An 18,789-nucleotide genomic window follows, 5' to 3' on the forward strand; every position below is an offset into this window, starting at 1 on the left:
TTTTGGGCCATTTCGAGCATTTTCACTGAAGTTATGAGAAAACCGTGTTTCATGGTGAGCATTGTGTTGCCATGGCAACGGCATTTGAAGAAATCTCAAAACTGTCCCGTAGATGTCTTCACGGCTGGACTGTTAGCACCAAGCGGCAAACTCTGGGGAAGAGCCGGGACGCCAATGCGGAAGTGCCACAAACTGCAGTTCATATATTGGCCGATAGGCGCTGACTGCAGAAAGGAGCAATTTCCATAGACCCCAATGTTAAAATGCCCATTTTCACAGCAGAAAAAAAACATGTTTCTACCGATGGATCCAATAAATATTATTATGAATATAGTTAGATTCCACCTTCGTGATTATGAATCTGTGAGTGAATTGTTTTCTAACGCGACCCTTTTATTTATATTAGGTCTTAAAGTTTTTGCATAAATTAGGGCGTGGTCACATTGAGTGACAGCTCTGTCAGGTGACTGCTGCTGTTAGCTTTTTGTCTCTCTGCTAGCTGCTCCGTCCGTGAAGCTACAGGGACACTGCCTGCCCAGTTCATCCAGGGAACACAACTTGATCCCGGCCGTGTTTGTTTGTTCTTCATGCTTATATATCGGACTATTGTGACTCGCTCTGCGGTTAAAACAGACGGTGCATGAATGCCGTTTTGCGGTAAGTGAAATTCGAGTACTTTATTTATGTGTTTATGATACGTAATGAATGTTAAGGCTTGGGTTTGCGTGTAAGCGAGTGGTAGCTATGCTCAAGTATGTAGACAAGCTAACGTCGAAGTAGTGTATGTGAAATCAACCTCACAATAAGATGTGTGTATATTACAATTATTAATGTCATATTTTTCAAGATGATTACTTAGATATTACAATATGGTTGGTTGAGCTGGAGTTCATTATTGAGTTTACACGTTAACGTCACAGTCATCTGAAGAACGAACCCAAACGTTGTTGTTTTTATTAATTGCATTACCAAATTGGTATCAAATAAACAGTAACACAACAGCATTGGTAACACAACTTCCAAAGTTACAGTAAAATAAAAAGAACCCTGACTCGGACAATACACAATCCAACATGTTCAACAGAAGAGAATAGTTATATTGTTTGTACACATGGTTCTTTACATATATATCTGTTTGTTTAAAGTTTCCAGGTGATGCAGACAGGATGGACCAGAGAGTGAGAGACAGAACTGGACTCCTCACAGCAGTGAACTTCAGCACAGGTACAAATACTCTTTTTTCATACTGTACAAAGAATCAAGAAAGATATTGGTTTAAATAAATGAAGTATTGACTTTAATACACTGATATACATTCCATTAAACAATACTAAATACTAGATCACCTACACATCAGTGAAGTTGAGGGTTTTTTCCATGCAAAGGGTTACATTTAAATGTTAACAAGCAAGTCAGCTTTCTAATTTAAGGTATTGAAGGCAAAGCTATTAGTGAGAACTGCTACTATTTATCTCTCAATATTGTCTGTAAAAAACGTGGTAAAAGTTATGATTTCAGTGAGAGAACAGAGCAAGCTTCTACAGTTGCACTAAGTTTTGATAACAGTTCAATATTATTTTGATAATAAAATATATTTCAATGTTGATGAATTTCATACTGTTCATTCATAATCTGATTGTCTTTGTAGCTCACTGTTGAAATAAAATAAAACATTACAATTACAAAATAATTATATCTACAAGCCCCTAAACACAAGCACACCTCTTTCATAAATACACACACTTGTTCTGCAATAATATGTTTTATGTTTCCTGTCATTTTTGTTAGGAAAGGACATGCCTGAAAGACACGACTCAACATGTTCTCCTTCTCTGAGGGTCAAGAAGAACATCCAAGAGGAAAATTAAAAGCTGATGTTATGAGATTTTAAGACCAGTACAGGACATTCACTAAGAAACTACTTTTATTGTGAAGTCAGCTGATCGAATGCACCTATTTCCACATCTACACTCCATCAGCTGATTAATTCTATTTGCCTCACTTTATGAGCTTCACAACATGTACCTTGTACCGCAAATAAATGGGGCCAATCTTCAGTCGGATGTGAATGTGTAATCTAACATTTTCAGTAAGAATAATGGACAAAAGGAGTGCAAATACAAATTCAATTTATTGAAATCTGAACCAAAAGTTAATCAAACATGTTTAAATAAAAAAGCACATATGGACAGAAGGTGTAAACCTATTAAATGTATAAGTAAACACATTTAGTCAAATAAAGTGACAGACAAGGCCTGATCAGGTGGTATCAGCTATGCATGGGCTCCTCCATCAGGTCTGATCCTCCTCACAGAGGAAAGCCCCTCAGTCCTCTCCAAACCAACAGACTGGACGTCCATCACACGGAGGTTTCTCCCTGAAGTCTCTGCAGCTCTCTGGACACCACGCTGTCTCAATCCGTCCACACTGAATATGAGAGGGGAAAATGAAAATAATAAATGCTTTAGACAATAAGAAATATAAAGTTGACTGTTGAGTTGCTCAGTTTTTTTAGATTGTCAATACTATTACTGTATAACTAATATCCCAGGTTAAGAGGCACCTTCAAATAAAGATTGGTCTTTAAATACATTTTGTCTTTTGTATTGTTTGTCTAAAGTCAAGGATCTAGAACTGGTACTTATAGTTTTAATGATACAGTCTGGTTATAATGCGGTTTGGAGGAGGCCTCACAGGTAAGAGCACTAACTAGCTACCATCACATGCACCTTAGCTTAACTTAAATGTATTAAACGTATAATTAAGTGATAGCAAAATATAAATAACTAATGTCATACAAACATATTAATATTTGCTTGATTCCAGTGTTGCATTTAGCACATTGCATACAAACGTTAAGGGATTTAAGATTCTGAAGTATTATGCTAAAAACTCAATAACTTAGATTATTATTTATAGTTTTGCTGAATAGTTTCATGTCCGCTTACCTTAGAAACGTAAAATGTGACGGCAGTGTGCTGATGGGGAAGCATGTTAGCTTAGCTTCTTAGCTTGAGCTAGCTCTGTTACTTACCAGCTGGAGGCAGAGGTCCCGCCTCGGCTTCCGCCTCTTTGCCCTTATTTGGAGCAGGCTGGAGCAGGCGGGAGTTAGACTCAGACGTCACTGTCGAGCCGTTAGTGGCCGACTCCGCCTACTAAGGGCTTCTCGGCAACTCTGCAGAATCCTATGGGTGACGTCACGGACCCTACGTCCATTTATATATACAGTCTATGGTGTAAACCCAGAGATGAAAGGTTACCATGGTGACGATTTATGACGATTTTCCAACTGCAGCACTGAGTCCCCATTAAGAATGCATTGAGGATTATATCTGACAATTTTGCCACCTGTTAAAAAACCATGGCTCCTATAAAAAAAAATGACCAGACCGTGAGCATCAGGGAACCCCAATGAACTGATATATGTTGTTTTTTTTGGTTTTGTGTGTAAAATGTGGAGATGGGAGCAGTTTGTCTAAAGTGTACTTCTCTCTGTTCTGAAGAAAGTTCCGGAAAGATTTAACATGGGAATCAATTGGGAGCTAGCTGGACTTTTTGTCTCTTCATGCCCGCAAGAGGCATTTTGTTTAATATTTCTTCTTAATTTTTTTTAATTTTCCAACCTAGGAGAGGTTTTCCTACGTTTTTCATGAAAAGATATGTCTGAGGAGTGTAGGGTTTGGGAATTATGGCAAGTTTAAAACATTTTTTGGGGAGCACAGCTGCACTCTGTTTTGAGATCAAAGCACTCTAGACTTAACGAGCTGCTCCATCCACACTGATGTTAAAATCTGAAGAAAGCCTCTTTACCAAGCTCCAAACAAAGTGTAAAAGATATCAAAAATAAAAATCTATTTTGAATAGCTGAAGGTCTTGTGATCATTTGAAAGTTGGAATGAAGTGTCTAGCTGAAAGTATGTGGAAGGAGTAGCATTTGGCGCAAAGTTTAGGAAAAGAGAATTTGACGGCATCTCCCATTGACTTCAATGTTAAAAAAAAGAGTTTAAAAAGCTGAATATTTCAAAAAGTATAAAATATTTTTAAAAAGTTGAAGGTTTCCCATCGATTCCTGAACAGGCTGAATAGTTTAATATTTGAATGGTTTCTGTAGCTGAAAATAAGCTGAAGTTATGGAGTGCTAAAGTATTGGCTGAAATAATAATAATAATAATAAGGGGAAGAATAAAGATTCGAAGAACTATAGTGGAATGCTGTAAACAGCATTCGCACTAATAATAATAAGGGGAAGAATAAAGATTCGAAGAACTATAGTGGAATGCTGTAAACAGCATTCGCACTAATAATAAGGGGAAGAATAAAGATTCGAAGAACTATAGTGGAATGCTGTAAACAGCATTCGCACTAATAATAAGGGGAAGAATAAAGAAATTGAAGTACTATAGTGGAATGCTGTAAACAGCATTCGCACTAAATATTAAGGGGAAGAATAAAGATTCGAAGAACTATAGTGGAATGCTGTAAACAGCATTCGCACTAACTATTGTTACCACTAAGGGTCAGAACATTTACAATAATCTTTAAACCTTATATTGTGTGTTCAGAGTTTCACGCAGATCGGTGAAAATTCATGTAGTGTTTTTCACTAAATTTGAAATAGTGAAAAATATCGTGACCTGAAATGTTAGGTAACTGAAACAATTTGTTCTTTAGGATTTATGGAATATGTGAGATAATTTTCATGACTCTAGTTCAAACGGGGCATGTGATATGCCTATTCCAAGTTTCCCCCGAACAAACGGACTCAACATATTTTAACAAGTGACTGTTCTTTCCCTCTCAATCCAACCCTTTACTGTCTGTTGATAAGTGGGAGAAGTGAGCTGGAGCCTGATCTGTCAAGCTCCACCCCACCATTTGGTGGTGTCCGTCCTATATGCTTGTCATGATATGTTTGCAGTGAAATGACTGAATTGCTGATGCAACTAGTCATCTGCAAGCATGTATGGCCTCATGGACTGTGATGAGAAATGTTGTAGGGCTTGGTGTATGTGCCTGTTTTTTTTTTCTTTCTCAAAAGCTATCAGATGCCAATAAATAATTATTTAATCATTATTGATTTGCTTACCCTCAGCCAGCTGTATCCTCAGATAGTCCCTGTCCCTTTCAACAGTCAACAATTTGTCCTTTAAAGCATCTAGCCTTATTTTTAAGGCATTGTTGTCTTGGTTTCTGCGCTTCAGAGCTACTATGGCTGTGGGAGCTGCAGAAAAATCTGTAATGACAAAAACGGCAAAAAAATAACATTATCTTTTCTGTAGTTATTACACAAATAGTATGTATAAGCAGATTGTGGTTCCATGCCTTTGCTTAGTGTTTTCAAAAAATGTACAATAAAATGTCAAAATTAGAGATCTACGACCGCCTGTATTGTCATGAAGTTGCAGACATGTCATTGATCACATTTAATAGAGACTGTTGAATTCTATATTGGGACTTGCAACTGCATTTAAACACTGCAAAACCTATGATAATACATTACAAAATAGTACTATATTCACTTCAAGGCAACTGTAAGATAATTGTTTCTGACAGGGGCTTCACAAGTATTCGCAAAAAAAAACTTCAACTTTTAATATGCACTCAACCATACAGAAGGAAAATCGGCTCTAGTACATTTGCACAAGCGTTTACATTTTCGTTATGTAATATTTTCTTGTTCTAGTATATTGTGCAATATTATATATATATATATAAAAATAACACAATCAAAAAACAGTAACCGTAGATAAAATGTAAATGTAATGCAATTTCACAACACAACCGAACCTTTACTTGATGCTTTCACAGTAGACTGCTGTCCTGTGAATGAATCCGAGTCAGACCCATCACTGCAGTACACTACAGCTTTAAGAAGGGAGACAGAAAGTTCATAAATTAGAAATAGTGTTGACAAAATGGTACATATATCGATAGGGAATATTTGAAATTGTGTAAAGGTCCAAAATGCCAAATTAGACCCAAAAAACATGCCTGTCGTCAAAACCACTATCTGCCCACCCTGACCTCTACCACCAAAAAAGGTATGGCAAGAAAGCACAGTGGAAGAATCTCCTCAACACAGGAGATAACAAGGGGCTTCACTTTGTGCATGTGACATCTTTAATCCACTATACGTTTACATATTGTTTTTTTTACTGCTATCTGCTAAGCAACTACTTCTTTGTAAATGGTACACCATCTGAGACTGAGTGGATCCTTAAAGTATGTTTAACATTTGAAAGCAAACACTTACCCGTTTTCTTTGCCACAGTGTGGGAGCTGCATGGCTCTTCCTCAGGCTGACCAGCCACATTTTTAGCCGCTGTAACATTATGGAGCACAGAAAGAGTTGTTGATGTAGAGAGCATTACTATATGGAAGTATGTTTTGTTTTTTTTGCAGCTATATTATAACTTCATGGGAACTATTTCAAAATTGGATATCTGAAAAGCCACTCTTGCATGCATGTTAGAATATAATGACATTACATTTTGAACTCTTATTCAGGACAAAAAAATGGAAATTATGTATAACTATCTGAGTTGTTGTGGAAATTCCACACTTAATCACCTTCTGATAAGAAAAAATATATATACAAGCTTAAACCAAAGTTGTGTTATTTAATAAAGAGTTATAGCATTTAACAGAATCAATCATATTTCCAGCTGGAAAGGACAGAGGTCCTGCACTAGTAGATAGTACCAGGATCTGACCCCGTTACACGGAAAAGCAATGTCATTTATACAGATGAGACATAGGACAGAAGGGGAAGCACAGTGTGTTAATTACAACCCTAACATCCATATGATAATTGACTGACAATGGTCAGGGCGACACCCTTCTGTCTGAGAACATTTTGTAGAAACCTACATCCATAGATTCCCAGCATAATTCTCCCTTTTGGCGCATTTCCACTACACGGTCGGCCTCGGCCACACTCGGTACGGCTCGGTACGGCTTGGCCGCGTTGGGCCTTAACAGGGCCGACTCACTTCATGCTGCGCTTCCATTACAGTTTAGGAACTGGGGTAGTTACTATAGTAACGCAGTGTAGGCGGAGCCGTGACGTCATCTTCAATGAGAAATCCAGAAACACAACACAGCCGTTAGCTGTGAGCACTCAGAGCTCACAGCTCCTTATATATGTTCAGAAACTCGACAAAAGTTAAACAAGTACACACCACAGACTGCCTGTGTCATGGTGAATACAGTCGCTGCCTTATTTATGTCTGTATAGGCCGTTGTTGTGAGTGTGGACGGTCGGGGCATATACTGCGTTAGCTTAGCCAATCTCCATCTAGAAAAACACGAATTTTAAAAGGTTTTTCGCCTGCCGTCTGTCTGCAGACTTGACAAAGCATTAATTCATGGTTTTTACTAACCGGTATCAGTATGTTGTTACTTCGGCATCATTTTGAAACGTGTATTACAATTAAATCACGGTCAAATATGTCCATCTTGTTGTAGTTCTAGCCCTCTTGCCAGCGCTCCTCTCTCTAGTTTAGCATACTCAGCCCTGTTTGTTGGCCCCGATAGAACCACAATTTTCTAGGGCCAGAAAAGAGGGGAAAAAGTGGCCCTGCGCCGTGCCGCGCCGGAACGAGGCCTAGTGGAAGCACAACCAAAAAAGGGGACGGCACGACACGGCACGCTTAAAGCGAGCTACGCGCTGCAATGGAAATGCGCCATTTGTCCCAAATAACGGCCAATTTACATTACAAGAAGTGTTGACCAGACGGTTGAAACTTTACATACATGTTAATTACAAAGCAATGGTTGTAGAGACAGACTTTGTTTTGTTCTAAGGAAGATGCAAATAGAGGCTAGATGTGAATTAAATCAGTGGGAAATAAACAGATTATTAAGTTACAGTAATACTTATGATTAAATGAGAGTTGATGATAAATTGCACCAACAATTTCCAAACAATTTATCCACAGATGTAGATTTAATGGTTGTAAACCATCATTTCAATTTTCATGAATGTACTGTTTAACTATATTTTCATTACATATCGCCCAATGCTGTGTTAAAATAAAAATACTCTCGTTTCTAGCGCCCTAATGTCATTTACTTATTTAAGAGTTAAGATAAAAGGTTAAACCTTCGTAATTGAGATATTTCAGAGTTAATTTGACAATTTAACTAATTTAACCCATAAGAACCCAGACCCATTTCTACTTTTGGGGAAATTAAGGGGAACATAATTTACACTAAATAGACCACATTTCTGACAATGTCACATTGAACTTTAATGGTAAAGTAACTCTTATTTATAACTTAATGAATGAGGAGGATTTTTTGATTTAAATTGGTTTTAACATTCTTTGAATTGAAGAATAAAGAATATATTAACTAAATATAATTGGATCAGCTAAATTAACTGAGCAGATCATAATCATATTTGTAATTGTGACATATGTGTTACTCCAGATTTACTGTGAAAGTTTAAGGTTCATGTCCCGATGTGACATCAGTGTCACAGCGATATTGATCTAATTTGTTTCATATCAATTTTATCAATATATGTTAACAGGTTAAATGTTACAAAGTACATGTTATGTAAGCATTTTAATTCTTAAAATGGCTTGATTTGTACCTTTAGCAACCAAAAACAAGCCTCTGAAATGTAGCTAGTTTTGTCACATGTCACCGGCACATGACCCACCGGACTGTTCAGGGTAGTGATGTGTCGGTCGCGAACGAGCCGGCTCAAAGAGCCGGCTCTTTTGAGTGAACGACGGGAGCCGGCTCGCGCCCGCGAACGAGCCGTTTTTTTTTTTTTTTTTTTTTTTTTTTTTTTAGTAATACAGAATGATATGATGATCTCCGCACTACAGCTGCTCCGTGCATGCATGCAGTGACATGTAATATCCAAGGATTAGAGACTGTTGGATGCTGCTGTTTTGAGCATTGCAATACATTTATTTGCATTATGTTTTTTTATGATTAGAGACGGTTGGATGCTGCTGTACTGAGCATTGCAATATATTTATTTTCACTATGTTATTTATTTATGATTATCCTTGGGCTCAGCAAAGATTTGATGTCAGCTGTTGCTGTCTTTTTTTCGATAGTTAATACTGAAATAGAGCCCTGCTGTTTTGTCAGGGCCCTTTCTTTAAATATAATTTTAAAATGTCGATACAGTAGCCCCTTTTTTTAAATGTCTATGCTTAAGTTTTTGTGTTGCTATCTGCTTTGTGTAGCGTGGTTCTACAAACAAGTCTGTGCATTCATTGGGTGGTATCAGAGAGATACAAGGGTCTGTAAATGCAATGAAAACAATTGCCCACAGCAAATAATTGATATTAAACATGTAATTTTTACTTTTGAATACTTCAGTACAAAGGATGTATTGAATAATTTAAGTGATATGTGTACACATATAAATCATTAGTCAAAACAGGGCTACATTTGATTGAATTATAAAAGGTATAATATGTGGTAAACTGAAGAGCCGTTTGGGAGCCGAAAGAGCCGGCTCTTCTTGGTGAGCCGAGCCAAATGATCCGGCTCACCAAGAAGAGCCGGAATTCCCATCACTAGTTCAGGGTGTGTCACTGCCGCGTTTCCACTATACGGCCTCGCTCGGCCCCGCTCGGTATGGCTGGGCCGCAATTGGCCTCGTTAGGACCAGCTCACTTTATGGCGCGTTTCCATTACAGTTTAGGAACTGGGGTAGTATCTATAGTAGCGCAGTATAGGCGGAGCGACGCTGCTTAAAACTGCCGTGACGTCATCTTCAATGCGACACAACAATGGAGGATGTGAAGATGTGAAAGCGATCGTTTGCTTGTTTTTTGCTGTGTGGTTTATTATCACAAGAAATAGACAAGAGTTGTTTCGAAAGAGGCGACGTATAGAAGAAGCTGACGCGAGAGTTCGGGCAGTCCTCCTACGCCGCAGAGACTACAGGACGACTCGAATCACTACTAACTACGATGCTACTTGGTAAGCTAACGTTCGCTAACTAGCAATGTGTTTAGGCTCACGATCCCTATACGACCAAAGTATTTCAAGTATTTAATTAATTGTAGCTACCACTTTTACGTATTAAAATATGTATGCTTTTGTTTGTGTATTTCAGAAGTTACCGACCGAGCTACCGAGTGGTGGAATGTGATTGTTCCATCTTTCACACACAAAGTGGGTGGAGAACTTCAGGATGCCTGAGGAAAACCTACGTTCATTACATGAATTCAAAAGAGGGCATTATGAACAGAAAACAGCGAAGTTGTCATTCAGGAATTAAGGTGTTTAAAAATGTGTAAAACTGATGTGTTTTTTCATGTTTGCAAAATGTAATACATGTTTATTCAGTGATAAAAGCAATAAATACTGAGGACATTGTGAGAAAGCGACATTATTGTATAATATATGTTAAAAACCGGAATGTTTTGCTCGTTATAAGTTAGTCAACATTACATTACATGTTACTTGGGTCTGATGCGCACCTGAATACCTAGAATGTATAATGTAATACCTAAATATTCATTGTATTGAACATAAATACATCTTTTCTTTTTCACATACATGTGTTTGTCAAATTATTTAAACCAAAAAAATGTTATCAGAATTGACTATTTAGTAAATATTTGAATTTCAAGCACCAGTACTGCCCCCATAATAATAATAATCTAATAAATGAAGCAAATATCAAAGCAAACTATAAACATAAATACAAAAGTGTAAAACACAACAGAACTATATTCATAAATGCAAGTGTAAAAAATTGTTAACATGGATGGAGGCTAAAGTATCCACAGCATAAAATAATATGATTATGATGGTTTGTCTGAAAGACACAGCCTCAAGGTTCAAGGTTTTTTATTTTGTCATACGAACATAGCTAGTGTAGTTATGACAATGAACATCTTAGGTCACAGGCTCCTCCAACAGTGCAACACAATAACCCAGATCAACAGAAATATAGTGCAAGTAAATATTAAGCGCTGTGCACCGCTCTCTTTGTATAGGTGTTTTATTTTGTTCTCTTCTCTTTGAAATATATAAGCAATGTGTTTGAGTCTAGCACAACGAGGGTATTACAATTGAGTAATTTTTACTACATGTATTTATCATGTATTCTTAATACCATTATGTAATGTTATGTTTTAGAGGAGGACCTCAAGCTAGCAAACTCAATTTCAAACAGTATGCAGAGTTGTCCTGCTAAAGAGTTAAAATGTATTATTTAACCAAGTATTTATTCTCTTATTTGCTTTAATTGCAACAGATGATAAAGGTTTCACTGTGATAAATATTCTCTTAAATCCATAAACCCCTGTACAGTGTTTTGTGGACGATGGTGTTTATGATATTTCTGACTGCAGAGGGACGCCTAGATGATGCCATCTTTCTGTGTGATCGCTGGTGGGTGCAATTATTTATCAACAAGCAATAAGATAAGACATGGCATTGATTCTGCTGGGCCAGTTGCCGTTCCTGCAGGGCCAGATCGTCTCCTCCTCGGTTTGTGCTGTTGATGCAGAGGACGTTGTTCGGAACTGTTCCTCCTCGCTAGTCCCAATGTAATCATCTAGAACAGAAACATGACTTGTAAATTCCACAAACTACTGCAGCACAATACTATAAATAGCAACAACAACTATAGAAAAGACAAACTGAACGTAAACAATGGCACATATGGTGTTAGCAAACAATAGCTCTCGCTAATGCTATCTGCCTAGCTAGCCTTCGGGGCTCCATAAAATCATGGGTTGTCGAACATAAATGTAAGGATAAAATAGACTTATTTGTTAGAAGTGAGCTTTAGAACAGATAGGGACACAAAGCTTTCAAGCAAATAACAGAACGTTAGCAAAAACGTACCATGCAGACTCCAGTAACGCCAGTGTCTGTGTAGAGACCTCCTGAAAGACTTTGATATTGCGAGTTGTCCCGTCGAGCACCCGCTGGACCTTATCATCTGCAATATAATGGACGTCGTCACTTCCTCGACCGACCATGGTGTGCTTTTCTTTGCCATTGTTGTAGCTCCTCTGTTAACAAAAATGCTGTTTGTAAAAATGGATTATCTAGCGCGCAGATTGTGACGATTCTCTCCGACCAATCAGCAGCCGAGAGCGTTGACGTCACAAACTCAGCCTCGTTGTCTCTGGCCCTGGCCCCACGATTTTATGAGGCCAGAAAAACTGTGAATTAGGACCCGCCGGCCGGTACTAGGCCAAGTGGAAACGCAACCACAAACGGGCCGCTGACGTCACAGCCCTCTTAAACCGGGCTGCGGGCTGTAGTGGAAACGCGCCAGGACTTTATGAGATAAAAACAAGTTTAAAGCTGTATAATCTTTTATTGTGATTGTAGTATTTATTACATGTACAGCACTTTGGCCCGACCAAAAATCGCTTTTAAATGTGCTTTATAAATAAACCTTGATTTGATTTGATTTGAAGGAACTTTACAGAACATTGAAATGTCATGTAAGTGCTTTGAGCTCCAGGAAGGGGCTTTATAAATGTAATGTATTATTATTATTATTATTATTATTATTATTATTATTATGTAACACGTGTGTCACGGTGGGTCCTCGTGGTTTAGCTAGCAACCTCAAATCAGATAGCACAGAACAAAAAGTGTAATACATGTGTAATAAAAAACACATTTAAATTCATACTTACATTCAGACACTAAACGCTTGGGGGGCATCTTCTTTCGCTTGCTTTTCCTCGAGTCCATTTTCAGTTCTACGTATAGAGCATAGACTGTGTGTATAAGGTGTAGAGGTTGGGTTTTAGATACAGTCTTTGGGGGATTGAACTCACGTCTTGTCACTAGCCGAGATGCACGTGACAGGCTCATGGCCAATCGTAGCACTTGAATGCTATGAAGGGGCGTGTCTTGCGTAGTGCTCCAGCCGGATCCCGATTTGCAGCGCATTAACACTTTATTACAGTTTTAATATTTTAATTGTATATCAGTGAAGATACAGAAGCTGTGCTTTGTCAATTTAACAAGGAAGATGAAATACCTGATTCAAAACATCAAAACTATTGGTTTGAATCGTGTGAACAAGAAATGAGGATCAGGGTGCTAGGGCCCTAAGTGGCTCCGCGGCGGAGTTCGCTGTGCTTCAACTTCCGGTCTGGCCCAGCGGCAGCACATGTTGAACTACGCTGGGTGTTAGGGTTTGTGGACAGGCCGCAGTAACGCAGTAGTAACGCCGCAGTAGTCTATGGTTTTAGGTTATAATCATGACACTGCACACCAAAGTACTCAGTCTTATTGACGGAAGACAGACTTTTATAAAAAAAAGAAAAAATTAATTGAATGGCTAATGAAAAACAAATTGCTTCAAGGTAAAATGAAATGCAAACTCTGCAAAAAGAGGATGAAACTGGAGAAACACTCAAACGTCGACGGACTGCAGTGGTAAGTCTTACATTTTTAGCACGGGTTTTAACGATGACTTCCTCTGTTTACTGATATGTAATGTTACAAAGATAAGTTCTTTATCAGGAAAAAAGGACTATGAATTTACGATGTGTCTTTTGTAGGAAGTGCCGACGTAAAACACACCGAGGGAGAACGACGAAGAAGTCAGTGAGGTGTTTGTCCCTGTTTGAGAGGAGCAAATTATCCTTGTGCAGCTGGATGAAATACATTTACAGGTAATATTAATTAATCAATAATATCAGTCATTTCCTCAGAGCACAGCAAATTAATGCCTGTAAGTATTACGTTTATTTTAAGCATGTTGACTGTTGTTTAACATTGCCGATATCTAAATGCTAATTTCAGTTAGCGCGTCAATTCCGTTATCCATTATATGTTAGCATTGAGCTAGCGGACTAAATGCTAGTTATTTGGCAATTCACAACGCAGGCGGCTTGGAGGTGTGGCGGGGCACATTGGCGTCGCTTTCACACCAAGCCCCCAGGAACTGCAGGTATCCCTTGAAAAAGAGATAGTTGATCTCAATGGGATTTTTCACCTGGTTAAATAACGGCTACAAACAAACTGCGCCGGACTCTGATGACAATATTCGAGAGTTATTTCCCTCGGCATTATGAACGCGCATCTAACCCACGAGACCGCGCCGCCCGGCACGTTCATGTTACGTGTTCAGTACTACATGCGTTTTACCCATAGACTGTATATAAACGTTTTACCTTTACCCATGGATGCACAATAAGAACGGACCCATATCGCCTTACGTTCGGGTGTTCAGAGCAGAGCGTGATGTGAACAACATTTTTTTTCTGTCGCAATATTATTTAAGGAATCGTTGAGCTAGCTAACTAGCATACATTGTCACTAAATAGCTAACATTAGCTTTAGCCTTCGTTTTCTAATTTTTTCATAGGCTATAAACAGAGGTGGTATAAGTATAGATCTTGTACTTTAGTAAAAGTAGAAGTACTCAGATCGGGTACTTTAGTAAAAGTAGAAGTACTCAGATCGGGTACTTTAGTAAAAGTAGAAGTACTCAGATATTGTACTTGAGTAAAAGTAGAAGTACTCAGATATTGCACTTGAGTAGAAGTACTCAGATCTTGTACTAGAGTAAAAGTAGAAGTACCAGAGTGTACGAATACTCTGTTACAGTAAAATTCCTGCATTCAAAAATGTTCCTCAACAAAAAAATGGGTTCAGAATGTTTAAATGTGTGATTATTCTAATAGTTTAAAAATACATGCGTAGATGCTATGATATAGGAAAACTTGATAGATACAATTAATTAGCAACATTAAAATATTCTGTTTCATTTTGAGTAATAACAAATGTCTAATGTGAATTATATAATTAATACATTAGCCACTGGTGCTGAATGCGTTCGTCTTCATATGTTTTTGTTCATATTTAGTAATTGTATATTGATCTTTAACAGATTTTCCCAGGGACTGCAGCTAAGGCAAATGGACATGCTGCAGGATGGCGTGGCAGGAAGCAGTCGCACGCTGTCAAAAATGAGCCAGAAGTTGAGGAAGGTCTGCAAGCGTGCAATCAGGAGGAGAGAAAGGAGGGGAAAGCAGAGACTTGGAGGACCAAATGAATTTGTCATGCTGGACGAAAGCAACTTCTACCACAAAAGGAAGGTGTGTATAAACTACAGAGCCTTAGCCTTTGGCCTCACTAAAACTAAAAACTTTGTTTTTCAAGGTGAAATAATAACATATCTTTTAAGGTCAGAGATTAACAAATGACTGAGCAAAGTAATGTAATTTTATAATTGTGTCATTCACACCCTTATGACTGGCGTGCTTAGGCTTCCAAGACAGAGTATACATTAGAGAGAGCCAGCTCCACAGTGTATACACAGTCAAATAACAGAAAAAAAGAATTTAGAAGCTAAGAAGTATCTCATCCAATCAGATCATTAATCAATAAGGAAATAAATCCATATTCTTACATTTTATTACTAACATTTTAAAAGGGCATAATCTATTTATATATCATCTAATTCCAATATCTATCTTACCTTTTCATGTTTCTTGCAGCAAAATAAGCAAACTTTAACTTAATAAAATTAAACAGCCTTTTCTGTTTGTACCACTACATTTTAATATTTTTCTCTTCTTTTTTGAGAAAGGAAGTGAATATTTTTAAATTGTAAAAAAACGCAAATAACAAACACATTTCACTTTGTTTATCAATTGAAATTACTGATGTTTATTTTTATATAATTTTGTTGTCCTTTTTCACTGCTTTATTACAGTATGGTAGGGGAAGATTCGGTCCTACGTGGAGGAGGAGAAAATGGGTCTTTGGTATGCTGGGCATCAGAGGAACAAGGAGAAGACCTATCCTGAGGCTGGTGAAACAGAGATCGAGGCGCCACTTAATTCCTCTGGTCACAAAATACGTTCGCCAAGGGACCACGGTGATAACGGACATGTGGAGGGCATACATCACTGCAATCGCAGAAAGTGGCTTTGTCCATTTCTCTGTGAACCACAGCCGTTCATTTGTGAACCCAGTCACAGGAGCCCACACCCAAAACATTGAGCGGGCTTGGTCAACGTACAAGTCACAGGTCTGGAGACTGCGAGGAAACCGCACAGAGAAGACTCTGAAGAGTCATCTTGCTTTGATCGAGTGGACACATTGGCTGGCAAATAAACACAAAGATGGCCCCTTAGGCAGATTGCTGCATGACATACGCCGCTTTTACAAGTTCTGAAAGCAACCTCCTTTTTGTTATTAGTGTGCTTTGGATTGTTGTTTAAATAAAAATGTAAACTTGAGTGCACAGGGTTTGTTTGTTTGTTAAACTGCTTAAATAATGGTGAGGTAATCATTAGTTAATGGGTAACTACTGCTTAATGAATGGTCAAGTAAGCATTAGGTAATGGGTAACTACTGTTTTTGATGCCTTACTTTACTTGAGGGGACACATACTGCTTAATGAATGGTCAAGTAAGCATTAGGTAATGGGTAACTACTGTTTTTGATGCATTACTTTACTTGAGGGGACACATACTGCTTAATGAATGGTCAAGTAAGCATTAGGTAATGGGTAACTACTGTTTTTGATGCATTACTTTACTTGAGGGGACACATACTGCTTAATGAATGGTCAAGTAAGCATTAGGTAATGGGTAACTACTGTTTTTGATGCATTACTTTACTTGAGGGGACACATACTGCTTAATGAATGGTCAAGTAAGCATTAGGTAATGGGTAACTACTGTTTTTGATGCATTACTTTACTTGAGGGGACACATACTGCTTAATGAATGGTCAAGTAAGCATTAGGTAATGGGTAACTACTGTTTTTGATGCATTACTTTACTTGAGGGGACACATACTGCTTAATGAATGGTCAAGTAAGCATTAGGTAATGGGCAACTACTGTTTTAGTAACGGTAAAGTAAGCATTAGGTAATGGGTAACTACTGTTTTTGTTTGAGTTCCTTGAGTTTACCGTACCCAAACGGCCTAAGTAATGGTAAGGTAAATAATGATGACTTAAGCAGTAAAACGTGAGTCGGATCCACCTCCACCAGTTGATCCAGTGTGGGACCCAAGCCAGCCGAAGATGGCAGGTTTAAAAGTGCCCTGCTGCAGCGGACCATTGCTTCAATCAAAGTCTCCCAGGAACTCCTCATTAAGTAACCATTAACGAATGATTCATTAATACAGTACCCCCAGTCTGTTTACCAGTAACTAACTAACCATCCATCGAAGTCACTGAGGAACTACTCATTAAGTAACCATTAACGAATGATTCGTTAATACAGTACCCCCCAGTCTGTTTACCAGTAACTAACCATCAGTTCCTCAATCGCAGTCCCTGAGGAACTACTCATTAACTAACCATTAACTACCTAGTAGTTCCTCAGTAACTAAGCAGTAACTAAGCACATTTTGTGTACCTTATTGTAAAGTGTTACCGAATAGGCTACTATGTTACAAGTAAAAGTACAAAAGTACTGGCATCAAAATATACTTAAAGTTACAAAAGTAAAAGTACTCATTATGCAAATTGGCCTATTTCAGAATAATATAATTGATATGTTTTGATTATAACTATAGATGTATTATTGTGTTTATCAAAGCTGTAACTAAAGTCTTATTTAAGTGTTGATTATATCAATAATCTGTAGTAAATATTCAAATAGTCAAGTACAAGTACCTGATTGAAGTTTACTTGAGTAAATCTACTTTCACCACTGCTGTGGCTGAGGGTCAATTTAAGGTTTGAATGATTAAAGGAGTTTTCTGCTGACTGGTACCATCTTGTGGCAACAGGGTCATATCACAAATAGTAATTGTTCACTTAAGCAGAAGACAGTGTTATATTCGAGTATCATGGGAAATAGTAGAAAAAGCTTCTAACATTTTTTATTTTGCATAATGATAATAGGTTTAGTGGCCTACAGCTAATTCCTGATTATAAAAAGAAAAATAATGTTAACATGAGGATTTTGCATGTAATAGTAAGTATCATCACTGTTGTATTATTTGTTAGCCTTTTATTTAGTTCATCATTAGATCCCGAGGTAACTGTCTTTGCCACCCCAAAACATTCACAGATTTACATCCTTATTATCTCTTTCTAGAGGAAACATCTATAAATATGGCAAGGTTTCAAAGATAAATATACATATTTGTGGGGGAAACTTCTGTGTAGCAATGCAGGAGGAGTCACCGACTCAAAGGAGACACGAGGAGAGCTGGAGCTTTGATGTCAAACACTGATGGGTTTATTTGGAGCTTCGGCCGGAGAATTCACAAAACAAGTCAAAGAGTCAGAGAATCTGACTTCACGGCAGAATTGCCACGTAAATTCTGAAGAACTCTACCCCAGACCCATGTATTTAGCTAGTTCAGAGAGAATAATCAACATTGTGCATAACAAGATAGAATACACCTCTATCAGCTGACGCCAACAGGCAGGAACAGGGAGACAAAACAATGAGAGCACAGCAGCCAAGGTTACAAGTGCGTGTGCTCAGTCAGGACAGTATGAACTGATAAACTGGGCCAAAGTTATGGGCCTTGGAAAATATTTTCCCAACAATATTGAGTCACTGACATTTGTATGACTATACAGTGCTGTACGTCATTACATATTGTTCATTTTCTAAGTTTTCACACTCCTAAATAGACATATCTCTTCAAATTTGGATAATTTAAAAGTATTTATGTACTCAGACATCTACACTATGTGTTCAGGACTGATAAAAGCATGTTTGAATAATGATTTGTGTCTGATATGTTTTTTTGTTGGAAAATATTATTAAAAATACCCGCACTGACACAACACAGGCTCAGTGGAGTCTAAAAAATAAGGAGATCACACAGATTTCAAACCACAGA

The 18,789-nt window shown here is 37.9% G+C and overlaps 1 protein-coding gene across 2 annotated transcripts; it reads left to right on the top strand.

Annotated features, from left to right (window-relative positions):
- Window positions 1-13,556: 13,556 nt before the first annotated feature.
- On the top strand, window positions 13,557-16,211 carry LOC117469873. 2 transcript variants are annotated; one of them, XM_034114343.1, is made up of 3 exons: window positions 13,557-13,571; window positions 14,855-15,062; window positions 15,683-16,211. In XM_034114343.1, exons 2-3 carry the CDS (start codon window positions 14,883-14,885, stop codon window positions 16,145-16,147), a joined length of 645 nt encoding a protein of 214 aa, XP_033970234.1. In that variant the 5' UTR covers window positions 13,557-13,571; window positions 14,855-14,882; the 3' UTR covers window positions 16,148-16,211. The 2 variants fall into 2 exon arrangements, with proteins under 2 accessions (XP_033970234.1, XP_033970224.1); XM_034114333.1 differs by lacking the exon at window positions 13,557-13,571 and having other exon boundaries at window positions 14,604-15,062.
- The last annotated feature ends 2,578 nt before the right edge of the window (window positions 16,212-18,789 follow it).

Source organism: Trematomus bernacchii, unplaced genomic scaffold, assembly GCF_902827165.1.
Source record: "Trematomus bernacchii unplaced genomic scaffold, fTreBer1.1, whole genome shotgun sequence".
Classification (NCBI taxonomy): Eukaryota; Metazoa; Chordata; class Actinopteri; order Perciformes; family Nototheniidae; genus Trematomus; species Trematomus bernacchii.